The following is a 24927-nucleotide window of genomic DNA, read 5'->3' as shown; positions in this document are numbered from 1 at the left end:
TACTTTGTATGCAAATACCTGGTGGGGGAGAGAGGGTGGTGGGGAGTACAAAGATGAACCAAGACTCTTGGTGGTGCCCAGTTACAGGACAACCTGGAGTATAGGAGATCTTATTTAAACATAAAACACCTTAAACTGCAAGAGTGGTTGTACACTGGATCAGGTTGAATTGATCAGAGAAGTGGTGGAGTCTCCATTTTTGGAGATGGATACTCAAAACCTGACTGGATGTGGCCCCAACACCCTGCTGTAGCGGATTCTGCTTTAGGCAGGGGGCTTGCACTACACCATCTTAAAAGATCCCTTCCAGCCTTAACTACTCTGTGATTCTATAGTCTACTACTCAACTTACTTATTGCAAGTGTGACCACCTCTAACCTTGAACTCATGTTAATACAAAAAAACCCAACACCAATGCATTCACATTCTGGCTTCTGAAATATCTTAGGAGTTTTGTTTGAAAGTTTCCTTTTTACAATGTTAAAAGGCTAGAGTGCCCTCAAAGTAGAGAAAGCTGGTAAGGATTTTATGTCATTTGTGTTAAAAAGCTCCTTGGCATGATGTACTGTTTAAGAGTTGGAGTATAAATAAGGAAGTATGTTTATTTGTAGTCATAGACTCTGCTGAGTTTGTCTACCACCAAATTGTTGTCAGAAGATTACTGATGCAGTTATCTACATCAGCAAAAGCTTTCAGTTTACAAGCAGCTTTTGTTTCTTGTATTTCAAAGACGCCAGCTAAACATATATTGATCAGTTGATGCTTGTGATCTTTAGTTTTTCTTGAATGTTTCCTAAAGCCACCAAAATAGCTACAAGTAGCATCAGGGATGTCATGCCATTCTCAAATTTCACATCTTAAAACCCCTACAACTTCATATATTCAGACTTACGAAACTGTTCTCCTCTTGCCTGGAACTACAGTGCTGAACTCTCCAGCCCTTATTCTTCCCATTAATGCAGCCATGGAGGCAAAGGAGAGAAAGATATGAGGTAATGATGCGGTAGGAAATAGCCCATGCTTCTGTAGCGGCAAGTATCAAACTGAGCGTTTAATTTCTGATGTCAGCCTGCAGTAAGATTCTAGCTGCATTCTTCCAGCTCTTTTGCTTTCCCAGAAGCAGAGTACAAGTTAATATGTTCTTCTGTACCTTCAGTTATTACAGCAGGACATCATGGGAGAGAGTGGCTGTATTTCCCATCACTAGGAATGCAGGCTGAAGTAAGAATTTATACAATGTATAAATGTATAACTGCTACTGTAAAAACACCATTAAAGTTCAGATCAAACCCATACCACATTAGCAAAACATGAAAACTGAATCACTTTATTTGGACAGCATTCAGCTGAACAAACATAATAAATACAAAAACCCAAGCAGCTGTTTCTGGCATCTTTAAGTTCTCTACCAGCCGGTGGGGGTCAACATTCTTGAATAGTTGATGGTTCCAGAGATCTTGCAAACTTGTTGAAACTCCACTGATTTTGCAGGAGCCCATGTCCAACGCTTAGTATCTAACACAACTTAAACAAGTAGAACTGCATTGATGCAGCCATCATTTTCCGGATTGTTTGTTACTTGTGCATATTTTCCTGGAGAGAAAAAGGGAAGTAAATGTCTATGTTGGCAGTTCAATCCACAAGTCTCTTTAACAGAATTCCTGCTACAAACCTGAAATGCATTTTGAAATCTAAATCTTATCTTTGCTGAGCTGCAAACTTAGGTTCCCAAAATATTTTATGTAGGCTGTTTCTTATGAATGGATCATTAGAGTTCTGGGTAGATAGGGGGGGGAAGCAAGGGAAACCAACATAGGTTCTGCTACTGCCCAAGTCAACCCCTCTGTTGACCCTTCAGAGCCTGATCCTATGAAGATGCTTCTACCTGGAACTTCCACTGAAAACACAATATGATTGTTCACAAGGTTAGGTCTTTACAGACTTGCAGCATTGCTTAGTGTGAGACACAGGCAAACAAGTTGACTCTTCATCCTGAACTTCAATTAATTTGAAAGTGTGAATGGAAAGCCTAAGATTAACACTTAAAGCTTGCATTTTTAGAGCTGCACAGTAGTTGCTTCACCTATAGCCCAAACCTAACACCTAACAAAGATCCTATGACTATAGGATGTGGTCTCAATGATACATCAGGCAACAAAGACCTAAAAACACGCAAAAGTACTTACCCCAGATAACTTTGCCCCCTTGTGTCACAAGGCCAAGCTCACTCACGTTCACCTCGATGACGGTACCCCTGGTAATTACACCGAGTGTGGTATACAAAGGAGAAGAAGGATTCTTTTTTACACCAAGGATAGGTAGGCAAAAAGTAGCTTTAAGTTCAGGATGTGTCACGTGCGCCTTCTTGAAACGTAAGCCCTGTTGCATAAGGAATGTTAGAATGAGTTAGTATTTGTTTTAAGCCCTCATGACTAGCTTCATTTCAGCATTATGTCCTCAGTTTCCTAGGTTTTGAGATACTGGGAAGAATGAAACAACTTAGAATACAGAATGCTGTCTGCTTACTCTGTAAGACCAGATTTACTCAAAACCTTGATTAATGGTAAGATAAAGTTTTCCACATATAGTTTCAGAATGACAATTTCTAGTAGTAGTACAAAACTACTACTTGCTACCTTAGATGGATTCTGTTCCATGAAGAAATTAGGTATTTATGGTAATGCATTTAACGGTGCTACTGGGTTTTAAGATTAAAAATTTTTCCTTTTTTCTTGTAAAACTGAAAAATCTTTTTCACATGCTGTAAAATATTAAATATCCATCTCTTACAGCACTTTCTGTCTAGTGACCTGTGCTTTGTGAAGGCTACTTCACCATTAAGTACCATAACGTTTTCCATGACATTAAAAATCTAGGCTTCCATGTAAGACCATCAAAATAGTAATGAAGTATGATCCAACAGCCAGCCTGAACGGTGATTCTGTTGATTTCTATGAGGAAATAGAAACAGGTATTTCTAGAAGAACTATAGTTCTTGGTGAATCAGTTTTTTCCTCCTGTGCACTCTGAGGCTGCTAGAGCCCAGGCACTGTTTCTGCAGGTGTGTAAGAAAAGGTTAGGCTGGAGGCACAGCACTTCCCTTGTGTACAGTCACGACTGTGCTTCAAGCTTACTTAACAAGTCAAAAGGAAGCAGTTCTAGAATACTAGAACAGAGCTGGCTTCTGCAGCTGACAGAACCATAGCGGCTTGAAAAAGCAGCCTCCAACTTTAAAAGCCATTGAGAGTGCCTCTGCTAAAGACCTTCTGTGCTAAATTGACAGCTTGTAGCTTGAACTTACTGGCATCACCTGAGTTACGGGAGTGTGAGCAGAGGTATTTCAGCACCAGCTGTGACTGCAGGGGCATTTCCCTACCCTCAGGTTATTAGAAGTTTAGATTTCTGCAAGGGAACTAATAGGAATGTTCCACATCAATAGTAATGAAGTGCTTTATCATAGAAGAAAGTTTCCTCCCACAGGAACTCAAAGCAGTAAGTCAAAAGAATTATTAAACATTCTTTAAGGCTCAAGGACATTACCATTGGTCGAATGAATCGCTCATATTTAGGAGGCTTCCTAGTAAAGCCATCTCCAACAAAGCAAACTTTCGTGACCATTCTCTTCCAGGCCTTCTTCTTTCTCTTTCCTGTACGAATCACTTTTAAAACTTCAGTTTCTCCTTGTGCACGGACCTTTGGGACAGGAACTTCCCACTTCCCCTGGAAGAATCAACAGTCTTACATTGCTAAATGAAGGAACAAACAAAGCATAAAACAAAATTCCCCTAAAGTGTAGTGGTAGACCAGACTTTCTATACAACTCATAGCTAACTTATTTTAATCAGCATATTAAAGTTATTGAAGTCATGATACTGCATATGCTTACTTTGTCCTAGATTGCTCAATTACTCAGTGCTTCAAGTTTTACTTAGGCTTTGCTCATAGGCTGTAAGTCACCTGAGTATCAGCCACTCAAAGTGGTGGTCACTGTCACAAGTAATTCTAAGTATCTGAATTTTAATACAGTTACTTACGGCTTTTTCTTTTCTTTTCTGTTTGATCATGTTAGATAGAACCTTAGCCCGGGATTGGCCCTCTCTCTCCAGGAGGTATGCTGGTACAGCTCCTTTGGGTGTTTTTTCATCATTCTTTTTCTTTGTATTTCTCTTTTCATGCATTTTAATGCTGCAAGGAAAGAAAAACGGTATTAAAAATGGGGGAAAACACTTATTTTTAGATATAAACTTAGCTTGTGCCAGCTCAAAATTTTAAGAGACATTTGTAAACAAATGCATATGTATATTTAAGGAATAATCCTAAATTATTTTCATGGTAAACTAGTAATTTCACTTAATTAATGTAACACCTGACAGGCTGCACAGCGCATAAAAGCTTGTCAATTCCTGTCATGACTGAAACACGAGATATGCATTTTATGAAGGAATTTCTGAGTAGCTTAAAGCAAGCAGCCAAGCACTATGTGAAATAGCAGCCTTCCTCTCTGACAAAAAATAACATACTGCTCTTCAGATTTGATAGCAATGCTTGCAAATCTGAGGCATGTATGTGTAGAAGGGGTTGTGTTTTGGTAATTTTGAGACCATTTGGACGCGGGAGAAGACGCACAAACTAGTTAACAAATCCAACATCTTTAAACATAGCAGAGAAAAATTACTGTCTACACTTGGAAAACTAGCAAAGCAACGTGATGAATAGATACTAAGGTCATTAGCAATAAATAATATTGCTAACACCTTAAATTTCAATTTCTAGTAACAGAGAAAATTTTCAAGAAAATGCATTTGTTTATCTATGCCTGATACTGTAGTTTATCCTGTAAGACAAGCCTCATGTTCTGATCAAATACTGTGCACGTTACTGTATGTTTTGTATTAACACTGCTAAAAAATGTTTGCTGCCTCTTGCTATACTAATATACAGCAGTTGATGTGAAACCCCCAGGTAAATGCATTCATATTTTTGTCTTAACTACATTAGTCACTGCTATTGCTAATTAACACCTATCTTAAGGAATGCTTTTAGGAGCAGAACTGTTAACATCCACTGACAAGAAAGGAAAGCTGAAATGTCTTAACCGTGGCAAAACCCACTCTCTCCTACAACCTGAACACAAGTTACTGCTAGTAACAGGTAGTAGTTCTTAGTTACGGTATTCAATGCCAGGATGCCTGGACGGCGCCAGAGGAGGGGCTGGTACTCACGTCTTCTTCATCTGTATCTTCTCGGCATGCCGCTGCTTGTGGTAGAGCTTGGCCTTCAGCCCGATCATCTTCTTGGCCTTCCGGGACCGCTCGTGAGCCTCGCGGCCCTCCTTCTTCCTCCTCTTCTCGTGGTAGTCCAGGCGGTACCCATACCGCTTGCGGTGCAGCTCGATGTACTCGTTCTGCGGCTGTGGGCACAAAGCAGCGCGGTGAGCGAGGACCGGCCGGCGGGGCCGGCCCCGCACCCTCGCCGGGGCCCGGCGCCGCTGCGACACGCGGCGGAGCCCGAGGAGGCCGCGGCCCGGCGGCGGCACCCTCAGCGCGGGGCGGCGGAGCCCGCCCGGCCGCCTTCACCCCTGCCCCGTCCCCACCGCGGCCGCCCCCCGCCGCCGCCCCAGCTCCCACCATGGCGGCGTCGCCTCGCCGAGCCCGCCGTCCAGCAGCCTCCTCCGCAGCGGAAAGGCCGGGCCGGACGGGAAGCGGCCCCGGCTGGAAACGCTCCTCCGCGGAGCTTTGGTTCCCTCTGGCGGAGAGTCGGCGGCCCGCGGCCCCCGAGGGCTAACGCGCCCGAGTTGTCGGGGCCAGAGGAGAGGGAAAACGGCGCGGGGGAGATCGGAGCAGTGCTGCCTGCCGACTGGGCCTCTCGGGTCGGGGCAGGAGAACGGAACCGCGGGAGGCGGTTGGGCGGCGGGGAAAGGAAGGAGGAGCGCGCCTTCCGGCGGCATGGCGGCTGTCCCGGCTGGGCTGGGGCCCGCGGCGCAAGCCCCGGCTTGGCCTCGTTAAAGAGCTTCGTGCCGAGGCCGGCGGCGGCGCGGGGCCTGCGGGGGAGCGCCCGGCTCGTAGCGCGGCAGGGAGCGAGCTGTCGCTGTGCGGAGCGGCGCCCGGCGCGGCGCGGGTGAAGCCGGCGGGAGGGCACGGCTCTGGGAGGCGGGGGTGCGTGTGGAAGCGAGCCTGTGCGCACGTCTCCTTCCCTTCGCTGTGGGACTCTGCCACGGAGCATAAAGCCGCTGGGACTGGGTGTTGGTGTTTCCCTAAACAAGCAGCAGCCAGCTAATAATGTGGCTGAATTTTCTGTTCTTGGGCTCGGTGTCCAGTGGTTTGGGCGATGCTTAAAAGCTCACAGTGGTTATTATTTTCTGTTATTTTTATCCCAGATAGGTACTTTTCCTTGCCCACCCCCCGTTCTTTCTAGATCAGAAGAGCTATTTGCACTTCACAGATCAGTAACCTGTACTCTGGAGCTTATCTGAGTGTGAGTGTGAACTCTGATGTTAATTTTTCTGCTTTACTGTTTGCTAGTTTCTTTATGACATGTATTTAGTGTTTGTGGACATGCTTTTATGCTGCATTTTTAAGGCTTAATGACGTAAAATACTTAAATTACTTAAAATCTGTTAGATTTTTACACATAGAATCATAGAATGGTTGGGGTTGGAAAGGACCTTAAGATCATCTAGTTCCAACCCCTGTGCCATGGGCAGGGACATCACCTATATAAACCTGCAAAGCAATAACCTGAAGAATAGTAACATGATATAACTTGAAAAACAGTGAAATTTCATGTTTGTTCTATGTGGAAGTAATACAGTTACCCATTTCCTGTCATAAACATTTTGTGCACTGTTTACGTGTGTTGGCAGGGAGCATCTTTAGAAACAGGAGCCAGGATGTTGAGAATTACAAGGAAATTTTCAGTGAACACATTGAAGTCATCAAGTTTCTGCAATGAGGTAAACGTTTTTCCCAAATTTTGATACTTAATCTGTGAGCAAACAAAATGCTTGGGTTAGTCTGAGTAAACTCTTTTTTCTTTTTTTCCTTTTTTTTTTTCCTTTAAAAGTTGGTATCCAAAGAGAATGCATAATTTCACGTTGGAATTGGAATTGACAGAAGTCAGAGGGTGGAAGTTGAATTTGTAACTTTCCTGTAAACTTTTCTAGTTATCTGTGATTTTGATTACCTGAGCTTTGTCATTGTTAAGTTTATATTCTTCACATAAATAATTAGACCTATTTAAAATATTGTGGCTCACAACAACATGTTTTGATGCTATCATAGATTTTTACTAGACTTCCAAAATAATATTGGGATTGGACTTGGTTTAAATCTCAGTGTTACCATCTTCATGCTTCTGCTTCCAAATATGTGGTATTTTGAGCTTGTGTAAGTAGCCGACAAGAGCATCCAATCCTGTAGATGTTTGGTGATTTTTTTTTAGTTTAATTTTCTACAGCTGGCAAATATGTAGCTACAAAGTAATTATTTTTAATGATAAATATTCTGCATGATTTTTTTCTCCCTGTTAAGCGTGTGTATTTCAGGAAGACGAAAACGGGAGTCATAAGTGTGATACAGCAAAACTGCAGTCTAAGAAACTACAGTTCTCCACCAGGTATAAATTTAAATTATTTTCTTAATAGTAAGGATTACTCAAAAGATGAGTAAGAATACTTTCTGAATTGTGTTTTATTGTATTATTTTGCTCATTATTTATAGAATTTGGTGTATGAAGCACAATCAGCAGTTAAAAGGTTCAAGGACTGAACTGTTTTGTATTGCTGCTCTTTTCTAAGTAGATGTATGGTATAAAGCTTTTAAAAAATAATGAGAAGAAAAGATACAGGTGTATAAGAAGGTCAGTTTCGAAGTGTGCTGGAATTCCTGTTCAGTTGCCTGAAGTATTAATCGGTTATCGAGTAACTGATGGTAACCAGCATGTTGGGCAAGGGGACAAAGACAGGAACCTGATTAAATGGAAATTTTAAGTTATCATTAGTGTTATTTTCTTTTTGGGATAAAAGAGAGTAAAAATAATAAGATACTTGGGAAACAAAATTTCAGTTAAAAGGAATTTTTTGGGGTTTTTTTGAGTAGCTACACTGAGACTGAATGGGAATCAATTGGTAGAAGGTAGCGTTGGGAGTCAGGGCTGCTTTTTCCACACTTTTTCTACATCGATGTGGAGATGGGAAGAAAATACTGGTTACTGGTGGGTAACCAGCTTCTTTAAAATTTAAAAAAAAAAAAAAAAAATGTTAATGGGTTCAGCACTGTGTATCTTAGCAAAAGCTTTTAACCTGCAGTCACATACCTGAGAAGACTTACTCTTAGCTGCCAATGTCAGCACAGTCTCAGTTGCCGTGTATTACTGTTTCTGTGTAGTTGTCTATGCAATGTCCTTGCTGCCTGCTGTATTTATGTCCTGTTTTGCTCTGCTGAGTACCTCAGTGTTTCACATGGAGGCAGAGCTTCATTCCGTACACAAGAAGGTATCATGACTTAGGCAAGCAAGAAATCTGAAATGAACTAATGTGTTATTTTATGGGCTACTTTAGAAACTGGAGGGAATAAGGAAGTGTTAGTTGCAGGTTTTATTTAGGGTGGTAGTAGGTGTTGCTGAATTTCCAGCCTGATACCATGCTTCTCCTAAGATCAGTCTTTCTCCTCATCAAGGCGTTAACCTTTAAGATGCCTCCTTAATGTCTCTGGTAAGAGGGATTATCTGTTCTATATGGTGAAAGAATGTTAGTTTAAATATTGTTGAGTTCTGTTTTGTCTATTAAAGATAAAGGAGCAGGACACCTTTTTGAAACGCAACTTAGATGGCTTGAGTAACTGAGTTGTGAATTAGTCTCAGAGAAGAATAATAGCCTGGCAGCTTATTTTCCAACTAAATAGGATGTGAGAAAGGAAATATATTTCATGAAAACACTAATTTAAAACTCCTCAGTCCCATCTTTTCTTAGCGTAGGTCAATTTGTGTTTTCTTCTGGAGGATTATGCTCTCTAGCTTCAGCATTTACAGGAGAAATGACTTGAAATTTGCTAATAGCTGGGTCAGATGAATGTCAGCATTACAGTTGTCGAACTGTGGCATGTTTTGTTATTGCTTCTGCAGGGTAAGATTTTGCTGGGCTGGTGATACTTTTATGTGTTGGCTTTTTCCTGTTGTTTCTAAATTACAACTGTTTTGAAGAGTTTTCTTGGGGTTTTTTTGTAAGAGCAAGAGAGATTTGTTGAAAATATGTATCTATAGAAATCTGAGGTGGTTAGATTGTCATGAGTAGTGCCTCTGAATCTTTTTTTTTTTTAATAAGTTTTTAGGAGCTTTCTTAAATATATTTAATTTTGTTAAAACAATTACTACATTGAGAGCAGTCTTAAAAGTTGTTGTTTTGTTTTGTTTGTCTCTAGGAGATGTTAAGTCTCTGCGTTCTGTTATTAATCCTCATATATCCAGGTATGTCATGCTAGCCTCTTTTTTGGATGTAACTGTCAGTCAGAGCAATTGATGTGATGAAAGCTCATGGGTTGTTACTGTGCCTGTCACCTGCGTAGTTCATGTGCATGTTCTACATTGAAGTTAGTATTTCCTTACTTTACTCTTCTGACATTTCAACATGGAGTGGTTGTTGGTGTTAAAGAGGTCTTGGACTGTCTCTTTTTCACATCATCAGAACCAAAACTGGGCTCATAGGGAAGCTCCAAACGCATGGTGGGTGCAGGAAGCTGAACGAGGGGGAAGGGATGTTGTGGGATCCAGACCATGGCTGTGGGCAGGGCTGTTAACTTTGTGTTCACAGGAGCGCTCAGCTGTGTCAGATGAGGGCCCTAGTAAGGAGGGCAAAGTAATTAGGGGCTGAGTTGCCAAAGGAATAGTTTGGGGGTGAAGTTCCCTTGGAGGACCACTTCTCTCATGAGTGTGAATTCAGCTAGCATTAACAATGATTATGGGGGCTGATGGCAAGCCTGTGACGGACAGGGCTAGTGAAGCAGCTTTGGAAGTTACTGGTGAGTTACTTCAGAGAGGAAGACTTGGCTGAATTGAATCAAGGACAACTTCATGGGAACTTGGTGCTATATTTGGGGTGTAAAGGGTGCATATACAATGCATTGTTTCAGGCATCAGGGGTTAGTGATTGGGATGGACAAGACGGTGGAGGGGCTGCTTCTGTTTCAGAAAGTACACTGTCTCAAGTATGCAGCAGAAGAAAAATGTTATTCATCTGATGTGCTATTCTCAGTGAATATTAATTGCTTATGCAAATAGCAATATTGCTGAATTTAAAAAATTGCCACAGTAAAAGCAAAGTTTTCACTTTATGCAGAATCCGAAACATTGGCATTATGGCCCACATCGATGCAGGGAAAACTACCACAACAGAGAGAATGCTGTATTATTCTGGATACATAAGAACGCTTGGAGGTTAGAAATATTTTTTGAATTTCATTAGCTTTGACGGATTTAGTAGTGTACAGTAACATGCAGTGCAGTTAGAGGTTACTGGTAAAGTATGTGCCAGAGTTGTGCTGGAATATAATGAGATTCTAATGCATATTTCATTATGTTCAAAGGCAGTTGTACTTTGAGAGATCAGAGGTTCATATTTTACTTTTGTTGCACTATGTTTTGTTAATATTTAATTAGAGGATCTCCTTGTTTTACTTGATGCTCATTGCCCATTCTAGTAAGCTGTTTTTTAGGTTCTGGTTTGACCTCTAAAGAAACTATATTAACAAAAAGTAGCCATTTCTGTTGAAAGCCGTAGCACAGGAAGAATTCCTTGCCTCAGCAGCTTCACAGAATTCTTCAAGATTGGAAGAGTCACAGCAGCCTCCATTTGTGCTATTTTTTAGCCTTTTAAATACAATTCCCTGTTCTCTGCTGTATATGAGAATGGTAGATGTTGGGCTTGTGGAGCAGTTGAACTTGGTGGACTGCTTCCTGCTGGTTTAAAAATGTGGAACTGATTCTTTTTTATTTAAAAAAAAAAAAAAAACCAAACAAAAAAAAAAAAACCACAAAACAAAACACCAAAAAAACCCAACAACACAACCACAGCCTCTTACTACTTTGTTCTGAGTGTTGTGGGGTTTGTGTTTTTGGGGGGGCAAGGGGAGAAAATCCAGTTATGTTTAGTTTAACTTAATTACTTTTTAATTAGTAGATTTTAAAAGGTCCGTCACATTCCATGCAATGAATGCAGCTGGGTTTGGTTTTGGTGGTTTGTTGGTTTTGTTTTTTTTTAACTATAGTTTGTTCGTGTTTTTGGATTTCACTTTAGTTTTGAAGTTTCTCGTGGTGTTACTAGGATTAAGAACAACAAAGAGGTTGCTGGAATTGCTTGCCTTTAATTTACAGAGCATTTGTTCCCTGGAAAGGGAGCCTGGTTAAATTAGTTGGCATGACATTTTCTGGAAGAGGCTAGTTTTCATCATTTATGCATATACAAAAGCGACAGTATTTCCAAATCTCTCTTGGCATTTGTATTCCAAGACAATTTCAGATTCTGGATTATTTGTGTATCAGCTGTAATCCTTTTTTCTGTTCACAGATGTTGATGATGGGGACACAGTGACAGATTTTATGGTACAGGAGCGAGAGCGTGGTATTACCATTCAGTCTGCTGCTGTTACATTTGACTGGAAGGACTACAGAATCAATCTGATTGACACCCCAGGTACTACACTTCAGAGGTACACACATTATTAGGCAAGAGTAGGTGAGGTGGGTGTGGTAGAGTGTCTTAGTTTTAAATATGGTGCAATATTTACGTGGTTTAATTGCTATGGTAAAAAAGGCCTATACTGAGCTCCATTCAGCTTTGGCTAATTATTGCTTACTGGTGCCTAATCTAGCTTGTTCAAGGTGAGCTCAGACATTTCCACACTAAATTGCTCTCAGTTCTGAGATTGCAACGTAACAATCTTATGTCTTTCAAGGCCTGATGGGTGTATTTCTCTGCAAGTGAAGAGGGCTGTTCTGATATGATAAAAAAAAAAAAAATTAAAAATGTAGCGACCTGTTGATGTTACCAGTTTGAGTTTATGATGGTATAACAGGAAGTTTATTTTTTAGGTCATGTGGACTTTACAGTGGAAGTCGAGCGTTGTTTGAGAGTCCTGGATGGAGCAGTAGCGGTATTTGATGCTTCAGCTGGTGTTGAGGTAAAAATAACCCATTTTTGTGATTTTGGTTTTTTTTTTTTTTTTTGTCTAATGACTCAAACAGACTGAAATAATAACAATAGTACAGAAATGTTGCTCTGCAGTATCTCCTTTGATGCTTTGGTCAAAATTCAGCTTAAGGAAGCTGTGGTTTTTATTGGAAGTTCTTCAGTGTACAGGTATTTCTATGTTAATAAGGGACAACTAAGTGGAATTTGCATTAATATCTGGGGTGTGTGTGTGGTTGTTTTGTTGCTGCGCTGTGCAAATACAGATTGAGGTGAATGCTTCTGGCTAACTCCACCAGTGGAAAGAAATTGATATCTGTTCATTTCTCATTTTCAGATTTCATGTAGAAAATAGAGTAATTTTCAGAGAGAATTTCTTCCTCCCCAGTGGCCTATTTAACATGCCCTTTGAGGCGTCACGCAGAAAAGGTGGAGACAGGCTGGAATTTGGTATTACAGCATGGGATGTTTGAGTAGTTCAGTCCTATAGATAAGTTACATGTTGTGAAATTGCTGTGTTCCATGGGAAATGCCTTTTTCCTTTATGAGGGAACTCTTCTTGATCAGTGTGAGTCACATGATTTAAGTTGCTATTTGGAAAGCATTTAGGTGCCATCATATGTGAACCTGAACTGAGTAAGAGTCCCCACCCCCAACAGAACAATTGGATCTGCTTGTGTTTTTTCTGAAACTGTGTAGGAAATTCTTGCATTATTTCCATGTATTGGTAAGACACTACTGCTGAATCTGAACTGGTTTTCATATATGCCTGTTTTAACTTTAAAACAAAAATGCGTATCATAAATGGCTCGGCAGTATACAAATTACTAGCAAAATCACAGCAGTTTTTATTGTTGTGTGTGTAGCCACAGAAATGCTTGCCTGTGTGTGCCTAAGTAACTTGTCAATAAAGCCTTAGTCTCTACATTACTGAGTTCTTTCCATATATATCCACTGTAATGCTTAGTTTCTCTCCCTGTTCCCTTCCCATATGCCTGTGTGCCCTTAGCGAGGGAGGGGGAATAGTGACAGCTGAGAGACAAGATGAGACAAAGCTGCTTGTGGAGTTCATCTGTGCTGCTGGATGTGGGATTGTTGCAGTGCATTCGGCACAGTTTCCTCCTCTACTCTGAACTTGGTCCCTGAGTGATACTGGGGAGTATATAGTTCAGCTGTCAGCACTAATGTTTCCATTTTGTCTTTGCTTTAGGCCCAAACTCTGACAGTGTGGAGACAAGCAGATAAACATCAGATACCACGAATATGCTTTTTGAACAAGATGGACAAAATCAGGGCAAGGTATTTAGAAAGTTCCTTTAATCATTGCTAAAAATCTTGTAAGAGAATGTATCTAATCAAGTTAAAGTTTTTCCGTTAAGCATAGAGTAAGGCAATTATATTAGTATTTATTATATGTATCTTTGGTTACACAGATGCATATTTTTATGTAGTTGTAGAAGTAATGTTTGCGGTAAATAAAGAATAGCAAACTGATTTTGCTATGTCACTGGGTTTTGTGTAACTTAGCATCTGGTTTTTTTACATAGTTTTACGTACGCTGTTGAGAGTATCATACAAAAGTTGAAGACAAAACCTTTGCTTTTACAGGTAAGCTTAGAAATTAAATGCTTACTTGCTTTCTTTCGAATGGGACTCCTTTCTTAGTTCTTTGCAGCTAAAATCTCTGCTCTATTTGCAGTTGCCCATTGGGGAAGCCAAGACCTTCAGAGGACTGGTTGATGTGGTCACTAAGGAACAAATAATTTGGAAACCTACCTCTGATTTGGATGATGGAAAAAATTTTGAGCAAAAGCTGCTGCTGGAGGCTGATGATCCCAACCTGTTCCAAGAAGTCCAGGATGCCAGAAATAATTTAATAGAACAAGTAAAGTTCTAAAGTAAATACATAATGTATTTAAACCCATTACTTAGAGCAGTGGAAAAAATAGCATGAAGGGGACCTCTGGAGGTGTCTGGTGACCTGCGCAAAGCAGGCCTAACTTCAGTGCTAGGTCAGGTTGCTCAGGCCTTCTTGAGTTGAGGAGTTGAGTTTTCAAGTCCCTAAGGATGGTCATTGCAGTCTGTCTAAGCAGCCTGTCCCGGTGCTTGATCATTCTTGTAGCAGAACATTATTTCTTTTCGTCCAGTGGGAATTTACCATGTTGCTACCTGTGACAGTGGCACTTCTCCTTTCCTTGTGTACCACTGAGAAGACTCCAGCTCTGTTTTCCCTAAAGCAGGCCCACCACCCCACCATTGCAACTAGTAAGAGGCAGCATTTGCATCCTGCCTTAGCCTCTCCAAGTTAGACAGACCCATCTCTCTGGGCCTCCAGCTGCGCTCAGCTGCCTGACTGGTGTTTCACTGGGCTTGCCACAGTTTGTCAGCCTCTTTTGTGCTGGGGAACCTAAAAGCAGACAGTGTTTTAGATGCAGCTTCACAGGTGTAGGGTAGAGGGTACTAACCTTTTGCGCTGATCCACTGGCCATGCTCTTGCTGGTGCAGCCTGGTATGCAGTTAGCCTTTGTCACGGAAAGGGGGCGCTGCTGCATCATGCCGATTTGTCCATCAGGGCCTTCTGGTTGACTTGTGCAGAGCTGTTTCCTAGCTAGTTGATCCCTGCTGTGTATCAATGCATGGATTTGTTCTGTCTCAGGTGCAGGATTCTGCATTTGTCCTTACTAAGCTAATTCCAGATTTTCTTCACTTCCTTTCCATCTGTCAAAGACACTTAATGCACATTGAAAGCATCAATATGGGATGACAAAACATGCTGAATATAGAGACCTGAACTCCCTGGCTCTCCGATATGTGCGCAAAATGGAAAATGATCCCTGCTTAATAAGTAGGGAACGGAAGAAAGCAGACGCTAAATTTAGCATTCAATTGGCTAACATGGCATCTTGCACTGTCTCAGATGCCAGAAGATAACCTAGGACATTCACGTGAGGCCTGACAGATGTGATCCAGAACCTGCAGCATATCTGTACTTTTCTGGAGTGTAGTTAGAAGCTGGATGGAATGTTAGAGGCTGGTTGAAATGATGCTAAATACTGTGTTAGACACAGTTGAATCTCACAATAAAAACCTAGTTTTAGATCCATCCAAAAAAGCCGATGGGAGAGATGAGAAAAGACAGTATAAATATTTCTTTAACATAGATTGTCATACTGTGAAGCTGAGATAATAGAAACTTTATCTACTTGGTAACCACATTTTGCACAGTTGACAATTTAGAAAGAGTGAAGAATGGAAGAATTAATGAAAGTAGAAGAGTAACTTGCCTGTTGAGCAGTGCAGGACATTTGAAATAGTTTGTCCAGAATGTTCTTATTCTCCCCTAAGGGGGAATTTTAAGGTCGCACATTATTTTGTGTTATTTATATAATGATACTGGAAAATTTGATTGTACTTGAGAGACTCTAAGCAAATCTCTCAAAGTAAAAAGGTATTTTTTATTACATTCAGTTTGCTTATATACTGTGCAAAAGTGTGGTATTATTACATTTGAGTGCATACTTTTATAAGGAAAAGTATTGGAGGTAAACAGCTATATTTATCTTGGATATCAATCCATTTTGCTGGAAGGGCTGCCCTCCATACGACTTTGAATAATGGTATGAAAGTGCATAAACAGGTGGTACGAGGCTTTCAGTTTCATTTGATGCATCAAAATTGGAGAGATCCATTTTATATTGCTCTGAGTTCACCAAAACACATACATAATCTGGTTCTAAAAATTTCCAGGTTTTAAGTTGAGGTGTTATTACTCAGCCTCTTGTCTTAAGGAAGGTACTGTCAGATACAAAACTTTGTGAGAACAGTGTTGGGGTTTTTTCTATTGGTTTCTGGGCTCTTCCTGAAGCAGGAAGGGGTGCACCGGTAGTGTGATAATTGAGATAACAAAAAATATTTTTTTTATATGCTTTCCTTTATCTCTCACGTTTAACCGTTATCTTGATTAGATTTCTAATTGCTTATCAATGGTTCATTTCAGTATTTGGTCAATGGCTGTTTTAGCCACTAGAGGGGGCAAAGTGCCTTCCTGCACGTAGCTTGTCCTCGGTCTGTGGCTGTGCAAGGTCTATATGAGGCGAGGTTTAAAGAGTAGTTGATGTATTTGTCAGCCTTGACGGTACAGCTTGAAAACACCATGAGCTCTTGGACCTACAAGCTTTTGACATGACGGGGCTCAAAATGCCCTGAAGGCTTGTCTGTTTTTGTCCAGCTGTATATCTGTTGGCTCACAAAGGTTACTTGCGGCTTACTTCAAACTTTTGCAGATGTGAAATACATTCAGTTATACCCTGCATGGCTGTCACTGTATGGCTGCAGGTCTTTTTCAGTTTCAGGGAAATGAACAAACATTCTCTCTCCTGCTGACGTTTTGCCTGACAGCAGCTTTATAAGTTTATCCCCCCCGTCCCCATACTTTCTTGGAACCTTCTTTCCCATATTTTTCTATGGTTTGAGTTTATGATCTCTGATGTCTTTATTTGTTCCTGCTCTGGTTAGCTATATATACTGAACAACTACAGTTTGTAACTTGTCTGTGAGATTGCTGTATGCCAAATAAAGAACTATTCTGTTGAAGGTTGCAGATCTTGATGATGAATTTGCTGAACTGGTTCTAGGAGAATATAGTGAAAATTTGGACTTAATACCAGCTGACAAGGTAATTTTTACATTATTTACATTACTTATAAACAAGTTTTTGCTAGCTGTTACCCTAAAGGGCTGGGGTTTTATTCCTTTGGCACAGGCAGCTGATGATTTTGCAGATGTGCATTTTTATCAACAAAAAAAAAGAACACCAGCTTTTGTAGTGAATTTATAGCACTGAATTTAGGAAAATAGAGCCAAGCTTAGTACTTGAATTTTTTACAGTAATGCAATAACTGTGATTCTTAGACATGCTAGGCACAATTTTAAAAGTAGGGTACCTTTGCTTTGGAACAGTGGCTGCTTGGTTATGTGGTTGTTTTGTTTGGGTTTTTTTAAAGTTAGGGTGCTGTGAAAGAGTTTAGGGAGGGTGAATGGAATTTCCAGGTAGACTCAGTGCAGTACGTGTCTGAGCTGCTGACTGTTACTAACAAAAGTAGCGTCTTAACTGCTATGAATAGTTAGATCTTCAGACGCTGCATGTTGAAAGCAGTGAGGTACAACATCCTGAATTAAAAGGACCATTAGAACAAGAACAGCTGCAGGTCTGCGTGAAATGTTTAGAAATCTTAAAAGCAGTGTCTTCTGTTTTAGCATCTAAACATTTTGGTTTATGGTTTGGATCTCATTAAAAGTGGCAACAGGAGTTTGGATGAGTGCTGTTGTATTTGCAGACACACTTTTTAACTTTTGGGGTCTTGTTAGCAGTATCTGATAGCTGGAATGTAGTTTAAGGCTAAACTGTAGTTCACATGTTAACAGAAAATAATTCTTTTTTGCAGTTACAGTCTGCTATCCGCAGAGTCACGCTAGCTCAGAAAGCGGTACCTGTACTCTGTGGCAGTGCACTGAAGAACAAAGGAGTGCAGCCGTTACTGGATGCTGTTACTATGTACCTGCCTGCACCTAATGAGCGTTCATACGAGTTTCTGTAAGTAGAGGGGGAAAAGGAGGGTCAGGAAAAAGCATAAAAAGCACAGTAGGAGAAAATTAAAAATATTAACAAAGCGTCCATATCTTTAAAAATGTTTACTGGTTCTAGGTATTAAATAACAGTAGAGATGTGCAGACATAAAAATACACCTGAGTACTGACCCTGCTTTGGTCAGTGCTACTGGAATTGTGTGCATTTATCTTCACTTGTCAAACTTGCGCTTTGGAGTTCTAAAGTCTGTTTTTAATCTGAGGATACTGCTGTTTTACAAAACTGGGGTCTAGGAATCCTCTGTAATTTTGGTTGAGCTGCATGATACTTTGTGTATCCTACTGGAGCTGAAATTGCATAGGTTAGTATTTTTTTGTATAAATTATGTTTTTTTTAAATTCTGCCTCTATTAATATTACAGTAAGAAACCTATCGCTTCTTAAATGAGTGGAAATTTAGGTAAATGTGAGTTTGAGTGGATTAATCCTACAAGTATGGTTTTTGTTGTTGCTTTTTATGTTGCAGACAATGGTACAAGGATGACTTGTGTGCCCTAGCATTTAAAGTTCTCCATGATAAATGTCGTGGACCACTAGTTTTCATTCGTGTTTACTCAGGTTCACTGAAACCGCAGTCAGCTGTATATAATATTAACAAGAGTTGCACGTGAGTAAGATAGAGGTGTGATTTAGTGTAACATTGAAACATCTGTTAGAAGTCCTGGGTAATACAAGAATTTCATTTTCAGGGAGAGAATGAGCCGGCTGCTCCTGCCTTTTGCTGATCAGCAAATTGAAATACCATCACTAATGCCTGGCAACATTGCCCTTACCGTTGGCTTAAAACAGGTAATGGAAAATACTGGTTCTGTAAGGGACCTTGTTTCACTAGTGTCCTTTCTACTTCTGTGGTGGTTTATCTCAGAGGTGTTCTTGATTACTGTGACTTGTGTAAACTTGCTTTATGTAAAGTACTTGTACATGTACTTCCTCCTAAAATGAAATATTACAATGTGCAAATGTCAGTAATTGACCTGGGAGGTGCAGTGCTGATTATGTGGAAAGGACTGAAAACTGAAGGTATGTTTTGTTAGGGTTCTGAACTTCCATGTATATTGTAGCTCTTCAAATGCAATGTAATGCCTTGGAGAGACCTCTTGTGGGGAAGGAGGGTGATGTTCAAGTAAGTTACCCAAAAGCAACAGTTTAAGTTAAGTTCAAGTAAGTTTGTTTCAAGCTTGCTTCTCTTAGTTTAGTAATTCAGTGTTTTATTGTCTGAACAGGCTGCATAGATTTCATTTGCACAGTTTTTTTTAAATGTAATCAGCTTTGGCGTGCATAAGCAGATTTTAATTTACCAGTACTGTTCTTCATGGCTTTATATCTTGACTGGTAAGTTAGACTTAAAGTGCAATGAACTGAACAAAGAAATGTTCGTCTAAAATTTGATCACAGATTTTCCTCTCTCATATTATTTTAGTTATTTGAAGAGTAATTGTTTACAGTAATTGTTTATAAATAAGTAAATAAGTGGAGTTTAGCACAAGTGGTTTTGAGGAAGAGAAATGGTCAGGGTTTGTGGTTTTAGTTTGGGGAGGCAGGGGTGTTGTTTGGGGTTTTTTTGTTTTGTTTTTCCATATTTCCTCCTCTCCCTGTCCTCTGTCTTTCGGGTGACTGAGTGTTGATCTGTAGAGTGCCACTGGAGATACCATAGTGTCATCAAAGGCTTCAGCAGTAGCTGCAGCACGCCGAGCTGGAATGGGTACTCGAGGGGAGAAAAGATCTAGCAGTAACACAGAGAGCCTTCTGCTGGCAGGCGTGGAGATCCCTGACCCTGTCTTCTTCTGTACAATTGAACCTCCTTCAACGGCCAAACAACAAGGTACAACGTAGCTACCTGAGAATGTGATAAGATATTCTACAAACAAGGTACTCGAGCATAACCATATTCTCATATTAAGGAACGGTGCTTGCATTGATGTGCACCTGGTTGACATGAATGAGTTGCACAAATTTATCAGTCTGTGATCCAGTAAGTCCATTTTTGGTGTTTTGCACAGATGATGTATTTTAGATCATAGTTGTCCATATCCTTTGCTGTTGCCATGTCAAGCAGTACTATTACTTTTCTAGATTTTGTGTCTAGAAAAATAGTAGTTCTTCATTCTGAAAGAAGAGATTGAGGCACTTTCATTTCTTACTGTCATGCTTAGTTAGTTAGTTGACAATTTTTCTTACATGTAAGAAGGGAGCAGTACTTTTTACTAACTTGATGAAGCACAGGCTCCGTTCTTTCTGCATACAAGGACAAAATACTGCTCTGAAAATAGCGTTTTTAATGGTCAAATTAAAGTACTCTGTAGCACTCAGTTAATTTGTTGGAGAGAATCAGAAGTTGCAAGTTGGTTGTAATTTGAGCTGACTTTGACTTCGTCAAAATCTATGCTTCTCTAGTGTCCTTTTGATTCCTTCTGAGAATAAGATTTGACCTTATGAAAAAGTGATGTTTAGACATTCATTCTGATTCTCAAATTACTGAAGTCTCTATAATGTTTGATATTTATGTACAGACTTGGATAATGCATTGAGCTGCCTTCAGCGTGAAGATCCAAGCTTAAAAGTGAAGCTAGATCCTGACACAGGACAAGTAAGATGAATCTTCTATTGCTTACCTTGTAACCAAGCTTTATTTTGGAACTGTCGAGACCACTCTTCAGTTAGTTCATTTACATATTGAGGTTTTCTTGAATAGAAAGGACTTCCTGTTCCTGACATGTATTTACAGAGTTCTGTGCAGGAAACTAAAATGGAGCCTTGTGCACTTGTGCTTTACAGAGCAGAGAAAGTCATCCTGTGCTCTGCGTGTTTTTGACAGCTCTGTATTTTAAAAAGTTTGAATTACTATTGAATGACCTTTTTTATAGTGTCACAGTAGTGGTAATTACCCTGTCACTTATGTGGTGTTTATGTCAGATGACCTAAAGCAGTCCTGTTTGTTAGGCACCTTAGCATTTGAAATATTTCTAAGAGACTCTTAAGAGCATGCAAGTCCTTGCGTAAAGAGTTTATATTAAAACCTGAGTTTTGCATGGTTTTCCTCTTCTCTCTTAACTCTCTTCTTACTAGACTGTTCTTTGTGGCATGGGAGAACTACACATAGAGATCATTCATGACCGAATCAAACGTGAATATGGAATTGAGACTTATTTGGGACCTCTTCAAATAGCATACAGAGAAACCATCCTAAATGCTGCCCAAGCTACAGGTAAAACAAGTGAATGGAAGGAACATCTTGTTTTTGGTTCTGGCACTTGGTTTACTTTACATGCTCTTATGAGTAACTTTGAATTTTATGTATTAGTGTTTTTTCCAAATGGTTGTTTCACCTTTTTTTTCTTTCTTCTCCCCTCACCCCTCCCAGATGTATTGGACAAGGCAGTAGGAGATAAGCGACACTTTGTAACTGCAGAGTTAGAGGTGAGGCCTGGATTAGGGGAGAGAGCAACCACAAAACCTGCCATCGAGTATGCTGTGGGTATTGAAGAATTACCCAAAGAAGTCAAGGGAGCTGTAGAAAACGGAATCACAAATTCATGCATTCAAGGTAAGGAAAGTTCTATGACAGCTATACTGGTCTAACGTTTCTGTAAGAAGCAATTTATTATGTTTCGAGGAGGAAAAACTCCCTGGTAGCTTGAAAAGTAACAGTAAGTACATAAATAGCACTAAATGCAAGGGAAGACTCTGGTATTTCCTTTACTACAAAAATTGCCAAACACTTTTTTTGCTGTGCCAGGAATGGAAGACAACATGCCTTTGGTTTTATGGTTGATTTCTTCTCAAGTCACTCAACACCAAGTTTGGGGTTCTTTTGGTTTGCTTTTTAATTTGGTGTAACAGATAAGGTGTTTACTTTATGATGTCATGTAAACAACAGTGATGTAACAGAAATGGTTTGAGGCCAACATGTACATACCACACTTTTAATAGAGTTGCTGATTTTATTTATTTTTTTTATTTATTTTCAAATATGTTAAATCCGGTACAAGAAAAAGCCTTACGCCTTACCTAATTGCAAAGTACAGGTTTTCTAGAGGACTAAAAGCATCCTTTATGTTTGATTAAAAATAGGAGGTATTTAATAAATTGTGGCCAAAGAACTTTCCCTTACAGTAAAATTAACATGCAGTGGATTGATAAACAAGAATGACTCTAGAAGCAGCAGCATGAGGTGTTTTTTTTCAATATTGCTTTGTTGGGTTGGAAAGCATGTCTCATCTCTGGTTGTGGAACGATTCTTGACTCTCCGCTTTCTTCATGCCCCCTGAAGACACGTCAGAATGGTGCCATCTCCAGCCTAAAATTCATGCTATTAAGTACTTAAAAAACCCCATAACTAAATAAAATAGATCCAGTCATGTCCTCTGTAGGAAAAAAGCTGTGTGTTTTTTGTCAGATGTGGTTCAGGCCTCCCATCCAGTCTAATACAGGTTGAGAGTCCTCGGCTGGAGGGAGATAACGTGCTCTGTGATTCATCCTTCGTGCAATCGAGTTAACCCTGCAGTTCTGGTAGTGGGTTAGTATCAGTCGTTGCTATGCTTACATGGTGTTGAAAAGGAAAATACAGAAGGTATTCTGGCTTCTGATTAAACAAAAGGTTTTGCTACTTTCTCAAGTAAGGTCTTGTTTCAGACAAGTTTTAGATGCTATAATGTGTAAAAAATAATTTCATCTGTGGGAATGGTTGTATGGATGAGCACACTTGGGAACTTCTGGTTCTGAAAATTATGTGTGCTTTTGGTAAAGAGAGTAAGAAAGTTGTAGCCTGCCTTCCTTTGTCTTTTGGCAAAGCCAGGTAGTGACCAAATCACAGAATAAGGAACAAGACCAGTAGTCATGCCCTTGAGGGGAAGAAGGAGGAGGAGAGGGGAAAGAGGAACGTGAAAAGCTCCAAATTAATCAGAAACTTTTTTGCATATGTCTTGATATTCCAGACAGAGGGGGGAAAAAAAAAAGATTGTGATTTTATTTTCTTTTTTTCACCCCTTTTTTTTCCCCAGGACCTTTGCTTGGGTTCCCGGTTCAGGATATAGATGTGACAGTGCAATCACTGACGCTGCATCCTGACACCTCCCATACAATGCTATCAGCCTGTGTCTCCCGTTGCATGCAAAAGGTACAGTGAAACTGTAAGCTGCCATAGAAGATGGCAGATGCCATCTGTAAGAAAGATGCTACAGCATGATATACTATTTGGAAAATACATTAATATAAATAACTGGTAATTGTTGTTCTCTGACAGCGTAATGCCGTCACTGAGGGCTTCACAGCTTTTGGAAGTAGAGAATTTGAGAGGCAGTGTTGGCTCTAGTTATGCAAGTACTTGTTTAAAAAAAAAAAAAAAAATCAAACCACCACAAAAGGAGTCAACATAACTCTCCTTCTTTCCCATGCAGGCTTTGAAAAAAGCTGGTATACAAATACTGGAGCCCTTAATGAACCTAGAAATCACAGTAAGTGAAGATCACCTCAGTGCAGCACTTGCTGACCTTGCACAGCGGAGAGGTAGTGTTCAGGAAATCCAGAGTCGTCAGGATAATAGAGTTGTGGTTGCTACCGTTCCACTAGCAGAAATGATGGTATGTGATTTTCTTATTGATGGTAAAACACCAATCTCATATTTTTTTATATTATTAAAAATAATTAGGCTTCAGTTCACTTTTCCTGTTATGGGTGAAGAAGTTTGGAATGTTGTTTAAAGTATTTTAGTTGCTGAAGGTCTGAAGCAAGCGCCCACAAATCTAGTAGTGTTTTTGTGCCTGATTCAGATTGTTAAACTAGCATGTTTTCAACTGTAAGTCAGAGAATTAGTAAATACTACTGAAAAAGGTTTTATGGAGAATAGATTTTTTTAAAAGTGTGTTAGATTGACTCATGAATATATTGCACTTTTAATACACTAATATTAAAAAAATAACTTACTTATATGTTGCAGTATACTTCTGACTTTCTCTCACCTAAGCATCTTTTGTGCTAACTTACCTTCCCATTATCCTAAACTGAGTGATGTGTATTCTCCATTTTGTCCAGGGCTACTCAACAGTTTTGCGTTCTCTAACATCAGGCTCAGCAACCTTCACTTTGGAGCTTGCCAGTTATCAAGCCCTGAGCAGTCAAGAACAAAGTGCGCTGCTTCAGAGGAGGACGGGATTAGTGTGATTGCTTTACTCTGTAGAACAAAAATGTATTTTCTGTCCTCTCCATTAAATATTCTCAGAAGTGTATTTATGTACACCAGTATGTTCTTCTGGGACCAGCTGGTTGTTGTGAATGATGAATTAGCAGCTGTGTGAACAGACTGTGCTTTTAAGTGTCCAAGGAAGGGTTCAAGAGATTGTGTTCTTCTAATAGAGCCTTGTAATTGCAAAGCAGCTGAACCAGATATGCAACCACAATTTGCTACTTTACAAATTCTCATCTTGCAGATATCTGCAATGAGACATGATGCAAATCCTCTTCACAGAAATGAGCGCTAAGTGCACCTTAATGTGCCATTAGGACTGTTTACTTATGGAAGTAACTAAAGTTCATGAAGTTTACTTGCTTCAGTGTAAGTCTGAAGTCATACGTCTGTAAGTGAAATAACTTTAGAGTTTTGGCAGTCTGTATCTTGACTTGTCTTCAGTTGAAAAAAAAATCATTAATAAGCATTTTAAAATGTACAACTATAAGTTACTTTCTGTATTGTTAGAAACAAATTTGAACCAGAGTACAGAACTGGGTGTAACTTCTACCCAAGTTTGCTTTAGCAAATAACTGGAAAGGATGTTTCTGCAAATTCAGTGACATCTATGTAAAAAAATACAAGAACGGCAGAATTCTCCTAGGACAGTGATCCCTACACCTTCTGCCTTCGATTTTTTTGTTGACTTTTAGGAATGAGTGATTTAAGCTCTAATGGCTCTGAGTTGCTATGTGTAACGAGTTCTGATTTACAATTATCTGGTTACATAGAAAAAAGTGGCAAATGATGAGATACTTTGAAATAAAAAGACGGTTTGCTTTTTATTTAAATAGTGAAATAGTGTCATAGCTTTATTTTACTTCAAGTTTAGAATGTAAAGAAACTGGTAACTATGGTTTCAGGATTTCACAGTGAAGAA

The 24927-nt window shown here is 39.8% G+C and overlaps 2 protein-coding genes across 4 annotated transcripts; one reads left to right on the top strand and one right to left on the bottom strand.

The window, feature by feature from the left end:
* Nucleotides 1-1300: 1300 nt before the first annotated feature.
* NSA2 (NSA2 ribosome biogenesis factor) lies at nt 1301-6083 on the bottom strand. The gene is made up of 6 exons (XM_030470508.1): nt 5628-6083; nt 5223-5410; nt 4035-4185; nt 3541-3720; nt 2187-2379; nt 1301-1593 (listed from the first exon to the last, which is right to left on the bottom strand). Exons 1-6 carry the CDS (start codon nt 5628-5630, stop codon nt 1526-1528), a joined length of 783 nt encoding a protein of 260 aa, XP_030326368.1. The 5' UTR covers nt 5631-6083; the 3' UTR covers nt 1301-1525.
* GFM2 (GTP dependent ribosome recycling factor mitochondrial 2) lies at nt 5944-24840 on the top strand. Of its 3 annotated transcripts, none has more exons than XM_030470500.1 (22): nt 5944-6089; nt 6377-6474; nt 6863-6952; nt 7530-7614; nt 9417-9462; nt 10331-10428; nt 11558-11683; nt 12082-12170; nt 13389-13477; nt 13726-13786; nt 13878-14063; nt 16773-16853; nt 17623-17771; nt 18291-18431; nt 18514-18613; nt 19457-19646; nt 20335-20411; nt 20891-21029; nt 21186-21368; nt 22825-22940; nt 23221-23403; nt 23855-24840. In XM_030470500.1, the coding sequence occupies exons 3-22, from the start codon at nt 6890-6892 to the stop codon at nt 23981-23983; spliced, it is 2331 nt and encodes a 776-aa protein (XP_030326360.1). In that variant the 5' UTR covers nt 5944-6089; nt 6377-6474; nt 6863-6889; the 3' UTR covers nt 23984-24840. The 3 variants fall into 3 exon arrangements, with proteins under 3 accessions (XP_030326360.1, XP_030326359.1, XP_030326361.1); XM_030470499.1 differs by having other exon boundaries at nt 5944-6117; XM_030470501.1 differs by lacking the exons at nt 5944-6089; nt 6377-6474 and having other exon boundaries at nt 6876-6952; nt 7544-7614.
* Nucleotides 24841-24927: the final 87 nt, after the last annotated feature.

The sequence above is a fragment of the Strigops habroptila genome, chromosome Z, assembly GCF_004027225.2.
Source record: "Strigops habroptila isolate Jane chromosome Z, bStrHab1.2.pri, whole genome shotgun sequence".
Taxonomy (NCBI): domain Eukaryota; kingdom Metazoa; phylum Chordata; class Aves; order Psittaciformes; family Psittacidae; genus Strigops; species Strigops habroptila.
The sequence above is the reverse complement of the archived record's forward strand: the minus strand, read 5'-3'. Positions and strand labels throughout refer to the sequence as shown.